The sequence below is a fragment of the Erigeron canadensis genome, chromosome 6 (assembly GCF_010389155.1).
Source record: "Erigeron canadensis isolate Cc75 chromosome 6, C_canadensis_v1, whole genome shotgun sequence".
In the NCBI taxonomy this organism is placed as follows: Eukaryota; Viridiplantae; Streptophyta; class Magnoliopsida; order Asterales; family Asteraceae; genus Erigeron; species Erigeron canadensis.
The window spans coordinates 6763513-6770605 of NC_057766.1; the positions used below are offsets into that span (position 1 = coordinate 6763513).

The 7093-nt window shown below is 34.8% G+C and overlaps 1 protein-coding gene across 1 annotated transcript; it reads left to right on the top strand.

The window, feature by feature from the left end:
• Nucleotides 1-1249: 1249 nt before the first annotated feature.
• Nucleotides 1250-2112, top strand: LOC122604227 (vicilin-like seed storage protein At2g18540). The gene has a single exon (XM_043777119.1). It carries the CDS (start codon nt 1270-1272, stop codon nt 2110-2112), a length of 843 nt encoding a protein of 280 aa, XP_043633054.1. The 5' UTR covers nt 1250-1269.
• The last annotated feature ends 4981 nt before the right edge of the window (nt 2113-7093 follow it).

Sequence of the window (7093 nt, forward strand, 5' to 3'; positions counted from 1 at the left end):
CAGACATCCATACGAACAACGAAAGAGCTTGTTCATGAACAAACTCGTGGGTATCAATAATTGCAAGTCATTGCATCCAACACAATTTGAAGATTATACAATCAAAGAACGTTTTGAGAAGATGGGATGGGAAAGTTTGCTTAGTTTCAAGTTTTCAACTGTGACAAGATTTACACAGGTGTTGTCAAGCAGTGGATGGCATCACTCTCAAGAACCGGGGATGAATTGACTGGCATTGTTGATGGTAAGTTCTATACTATCACTCCCGGAAATATCCAAAATCTTCTTAGAGTTGACACTCGCACAGATCTGCCATATATGCGCTTCAAGGAAGTGGATTCCAAGGCTGCCACTGCAGAAAATAAAATTAGATGGACTGAAGCCTGCAAGACGGTTTTCGGGAGTGAGGAAAATATAGAGATCAAGGAAAAACTGGGGTATGAGATATCAATGATGACCCCACTAGCGAAAGTTTTGTGGCGAATAGCTCGGTCAACGTTTCTCTCTCGTGGATCTGATTTTCTTCGCTTGGGGTCGATCTATCCTCTTGAGATCCATCTCCTCCATGCTTTATTAACAGGAGATTACTTATATAGCTTTGCACATTTGATGATCGATGACATATGGGATATGTATGAGCAGCAACACCGACGATACATTCCCTATGGAAACTACATTTCTGAAATACTCTGTCAATTGGGAGCCGTGTCTGAAGATGTAAACATTAAGGTTATCCCCCCAGTGTACTGTGTGATGTCAGTGTATTCATTTGGCATGCTTGTATTCTCAGAATCCCCAACTGAATACATAATTGACGATAGAGAGATGGAAGAACGAATTACAGTTCCAAAGGAATGCACAAGACAATACTTCCAAAAGTTAATTGACAAGCAATCATCTATATTTCAAAAACAATACGACGAGATGAAGACAAATGCTACCAACATACAAAAGCAGATGGAACGACAGGCGTTAGAGGCAGAACGTCGTGAACAAGCTAGAGAAAAGGGAGCAGAAGAAAGAGAAAAGAGAGCAGAAGAAAGACAAAAGAGAGCAGAAGAAAGAGAAAAGCTAGCAGAAAAAAGAGAAAGAGAACAATATGACGAAATGAAGACAATGGTTACCAACATACAAAAGCAGATGGAATGACAGGCGTTAGAGGCAGAACGTCGTGAACAAGCTAGAGAAAAGGGAGCAGAAGAAAGAGAAAAGAGAGCAGAAGAAAGAGAAAAACTAGCAGAAAAAAGAGAAAGAGAACAATACGACGAAATGAAGACAATGGTTACCAACATACAAAAGCAGATGGAACGACAGGCGTTAGAGGCAGAACGTCGAGAACAAGCTAGACAAAAGAGAGCAGAAGAAAGACAAAAGAGAGCAGAAGAGAGAGAAAAGCTAGCAGGAAAGAGAGAAAGAGAACAATACGACGAAATGAAGACAATGGTTACCAACATACAAAAGCAGATGGAACGACAGGCATTAGAGGCAGAACTTTGTGAACAAACTAGAGAAAAGGGAGCAGAAGAAAGAGAAAAGCTAGCAGACGAAAGAGAAAAAGAACAATACGATGAAATGAAGACAATGGTTACCAACATACAAAATCAGATGGAACGGCAAGCATTAGAGGCAGAACGTTGTGAACAAGCTAGAGAAAAGTTAGCAGAAGAAAGAGAAAAGCTAGCAGAAAAAAGAGAAAGAGAACAATATGACGAAATGAAGACGATGGTTACCAACATACAAAAGCAGATGAAACGTCAGGCATTAGAGGCAGAATGCCGTGAACAATCTAAAGAAAAGCTAGTAGAAGAAAAACAAAAGCTTGCAGAAAACAGAGAAAGAAAGCAGCACAATGAAATGAAGACGATGGTTACCAACATTCAAAAGCAGATGGAATGTCAGAAGTTAGAGGCAGAATGCCGTGAACAAGCTAGAGAAAAGCTAGCAGAAAAACGAGAAAGAAAACAGTTCGACGAAATGAAGACAATGGTTACCAACTTACAAAAGCAGATGGAACATCAGGCTTTAGAGGCAGAACGCCGTGAACAAGCCAGAGAAAAGCTAGCAGAAAAAAGCGAAAAGATAGCGGAAAAAAGAGAAAAAAAAACGATATGACGAAATGAAGATGCTGGTTACCAACATACAAAAGCAGATGGAACTTCAGGGGTTAGAGGCAGAACGCCGTGAACAAACTAGAGAAAAGCTTGCAGAAGAAAGAGATAGACACGCACAGATCCGGGCTCATGCCATAATCTGGGACATCGAGAGGCAGCGTTACTTTTACGAGATGGAACAGGAGCAGCATCGAATGGCTTGGAACCAACTTAATGGAGTCGATGAATTTCAGTTTCCACCGATGTCTCACACTTCATTGCATCCGCCATTGGAAGGGTCTCCGTATCATGACCCAATCCAAGGTGATGAGATCCCAAACGCGTTTCAGCCTCTCTACCAGATCATCTATGGCCAGAGAAGTAAGAAGCCTTCTTCCCCATAGTCTTCCCCGTACTTATTTTCCTGGACGATTGCAATCAAATCGAAGTTTTCTACTTTTGAACAAGTTTTATGGAACTAAGCATTGCATTTGCATCAAGTTTTATTTAGATTCAATTGGATGAAAACAGTACTATTTGAAAAGATGAACAGAGTCCCACCAATGGTTAATGAGGTTTATGTTTTGGTGAATTAATGTGTTTGTATATTCCTGGGTCAATGACCCATATGAAAAGTATCTATTAACCTATTAAAGTAAGGTACTAAGTATTTTGGGGTATTGAACTGTTGCGCTAGACTTCCAATCTGGAGAGTCTAATTTGTTTAACTTGAGATCTAAGCCCTCTCAATACTCTGTTTAGGCGGTCATTAGATCCGTTGTATGGAGGTATTTTGTTCCACAGGCGATAAGTTGGTGGTGATCTGTTTGAATTTGGAGTAAGTAGGCATTTAGGATGGAGCACCAATTATAAACAATGTGTTTAGGAAGTAATTGCATTGGGTAGACCTAGATGTAGTCATGTAGGCATGGATGTTGAACAAGTCAAAACAGAAGGCTTGACTTTGCAACTCTAAAACAGATGGAGAACTTAATTCAGTAGTGCATCTTCAGTAAACATGGTGAGTATATATGATATTGGTTTTTAGCTTGTTTGCCTTTCAAGGAATGATAAGCTCATTTTTTATGTTCCGAGAAGCGTATTAGCTTAGGTTTATATGCTTACTCAAGCCTATTATTAGCTTAGTCTTATAGCCCATCTTCATAAGGCTTTTTCTCTCTTAGCTTATTTTCTTTGAAGTTTTATATTTGAAATTATATATATGTCCTTGATTCCCCTTAGACTAGGCTATTATGATTATATTGATCTTAGCCTTTTTCCGAATAGTCTTTTTGTTCTGAAAATGTTGATCTGGTCACATGGGTAAGGCCTTTTATAATATGTTAATTCTTGTATGTTTGTACTTATGATCCTGGAAGGTTTTTTTCAAGTGTTGAACAACTTTTATGGAATTAAGTAATGCATTTGCATCAAGTTTTCTGTTTAGATTCAATGAGATGAAAAGAGTACTATATGAAAAGATGAACTGACTCATTCAAAAGTACACAGGTTGGTATTGACATTTATAATATGGCCAGATGTGAAATGAGGCATTAAGAAGTTGTTCAATTAACTGTACACAAATAGTTACCTGAAAATTATAAGTTCTGAAAGAAGAGGATACTGCTCCAGATCAAAGAAACTCTGCAATACTTTTGGAGATACTAGACCAAGATCCATTCCTTTTTGGATATCTTAATAAAGGTACAAAACATTTTATAATCACCAATCAAAACTCTTGTTGATATTTTTCAAATATATATTTTTGGCTATCGGAAAGTAGATTGAACTATTTTAAGGTATATATGTTGTGACTGATATATCAACTTTTCATCAATAAAGTTTTCTAATAACGGAATAGAATATATATGTTGTGACTGGAAGAGGCATGAACAACAAAAGGCAGGCCCAAAAGAAGTTGATTTTGGTTCAGAGTAATTTCAATCAAACAGTGCCACAAAGTCATCGATGCGTGGCGTTTAACCATGTTTCCATTTCCCAAATATATGGGTTGTAAACCTTTCTACATTCGTTATGTAAAAGCAAAAGATTCATTAATGAAAAATGTGAGTTTTCGACACAATCATATCTAAAAGACATGAGTTAGAATAATGAGCATATGAAGACCTGGAAAAATTACGCCACGGGCGAGCTCAAACTTTTCTAACTGAAAAATAAAGATTGTCAAGATACACAAAAATGGATTGAAGCTGGTCTCTGTGTCGGAAATTAGCCACTCATGGTTCACATATTAAATAGATCCTTAGAGCCAATAAAACATAGCATAACATATATAAGAACCTCAAATGATATACAAACTCACTAAATTCTTATTCATACATGATACATCTCAAAACTTAAATATGTATTAAAAATGGTTGCACATTTTTAAAGATGCATGCAAGTGGAAAAAACATAGATGAATAATTTCATATATGTGGGTGCATTTCAAAAAACCGGAAGTAAGTTTTGTGCAAATGAAGTAGATGTATTTCAAGTGGCCTTCTTTTAGCGTGCGTTTTAGTTTAAGAAAATGTTTTCTAGTTTTCCATTTTCAATTTTCTAGAAAATGAAAAGAGTTTTTCATTAATAGAAAACCTTTGAAAAATTTGAAAACGCGTTCAAAATAATAGATACAGTTTTCACTTTTTCATCTTAAAAAACTAGAAAACATGTTCCAATTCACTTGTTTTTGTTTTCTATTTCTCTATCTTCTTAGCTTGGAAAACAAAAATAGAAAACGCAAACAAAAAAAAGTAGTTTTCTAATTTTAGTTAAAAAGTGGAAACAAAGATTTTTGTTTTCTTGGAAAATTGTTTCAGAAAAATACAATTTGAATGTGTTTTATGTTTTCCTTGTTTTTTTGGACAACAAAAATGGAAAACAAAGAGTGTTTTCTCGAACTAAATGCACCCTTAATAACCTCGTTTTTACTTTTACAATTTTCTGCCTTGTACTAAATTTGGAGTTCAATTTTTGTAGAGAGACTCGAAGAATTTGAAAAAAGGTTTTTCCTTGTCTATGAATTCACAGAGGTCATATAGCTTATCAGTTATCACCATCTACTAATTAAAGAGATATACAGAAGGCAATAGGCAATAGCAACTTGTAAACCTTTGTCTTTCTATATGGTCAAAAGAGATCAGCTTCCAAGAACTAGGTACATCTTAATTTATAGTTTCTTTTTAGCTTATTTTGTGCCATCTGAATAGTTTGATTGATGCTGCTTGTACCACGAATGCAGTTACTCGTCTTTCTCTGTTTATCTACTTATTGCATGTTTTTTTGTGGTCTATGGAGGTTCCATTGGAATTGTTGTTTAAAGAGTAAATGCCTAGGAACCCTTAGTCTCATAGAGGAACTTTTTCTTTCATGCTAACGACCCTGCAATGCTGTCAGGCGGTGAGACCCCAAAAACCTTGGCTGGTTGAATATGCTTTTGCAGGTATTCGAACCTGGGTGGCCGGTGTTCTCACCAAGTCATTTTTTAGGGGGCAGATAGCCACCGGGCTATAACCCAAATGGTTATTGGAATTGTTGCTTATACAAATCCTGAAATACGTCTCTTACACACAAATGCACCATAAATATGAAAATTAAAAGTTTGGAGGTGAATGAATAATATTGACAAATTTCAAATATAATTGAATATTCTGAGTGAGCATAAAAAACGACATTTTTGGACAAACATATCGGACCGTTTGACTTTTGAGATTAGTGTTGACTTTTGGTACGTAATTTAAAAAGCATTTAATTTACTCGTACTTGACACAAGATTATAATGTTTCCGTACATAGGTCACTTAAAGATTTATATTTTTTTTATTCAAGACAATCTATCCAAAAACTACATATTATGACAATAGTACTTTAAAAATATGGAAAAAAAAACATAGGCATGTTTTTATTAACTCAAGTTTACTTGTCTTCATAGTTAATTAGATAAAGGAATCTAACCAGGGATTTGAATTATCAATAGGTGTTGCATTATCTATTTGTGAGCATTTTTCATTAGGAAAAGTACAAACTTATAAGATTTGTTAAAAATTTTCAGAAAATGCTATTATGAATTTATAATAATGATTTTGTTACATTGATTTGATGCCATATAATTGTTTACCCTATTCTTAGCAGTTAATGGATTATTAAAATTTTAAGGGTTTATTTTACTGAACAAGTGATGGTGTTAAAATACAAAGTTATTTTAAAGGCTTTGTAGATACCCTATTTATCTATTAAAATTTAGTAATATGATAGAACTAATTTCGATTATTTTGATTATAAAGAAAGAAACGTGTTCGAGAGAATGATTTATTATTTTTATTGTATGTAAAGAGGTATAATTGAACTTTACTATAAACTATCTTGCACAGTATATAGATTTAGGCCTTGTTTCTTTTTTACTTAATACACTTAATAGTTAGGAAGTTAACAATTCAGTCAAATTTTATGTTTCTTTTTAACTTAATACACAAAAATAACCATCAATTACTTATATTTTACTTAATACACACAAACGTTCCTAATGCATTCAACCACTTAATACACTCAGAATTTAATGACTAAAAAAAGAAACGAGCCCTTAATGTTTTAAATGAAATTTCTTTTTGAGATTTCAATGTATTTTGATGTACTTTTGGTAGTAAATGATGTAAATGAAAATAAATAGAAATTTGAGTGGCCTAAAAATCCTTTTTTTATAAGGTGGCCTAAAGGAAAAAAATTTAAAAATTACGTAGCCTTCATGAACATTATCTAAGTAAGTAAGTAAGTAACGCCCAATGCCGTCTTTCACGGGTTTTGGGTCCTAATACCTCGATGGTGTATGGGGGAGGTTAAGATGTAGACAGCTTTATCCCTACCACGACGGTGTAGAGATGCTGCTTTCAGGTTCTATCTAAAGATAGAAAAGGACCTTCAGCCTTGCAAAGGATGAGGATAGAACCCATGACCTCTTCAGAGACAAAAGTATTAACCACTTAAGGATATGAACATTATATCTTT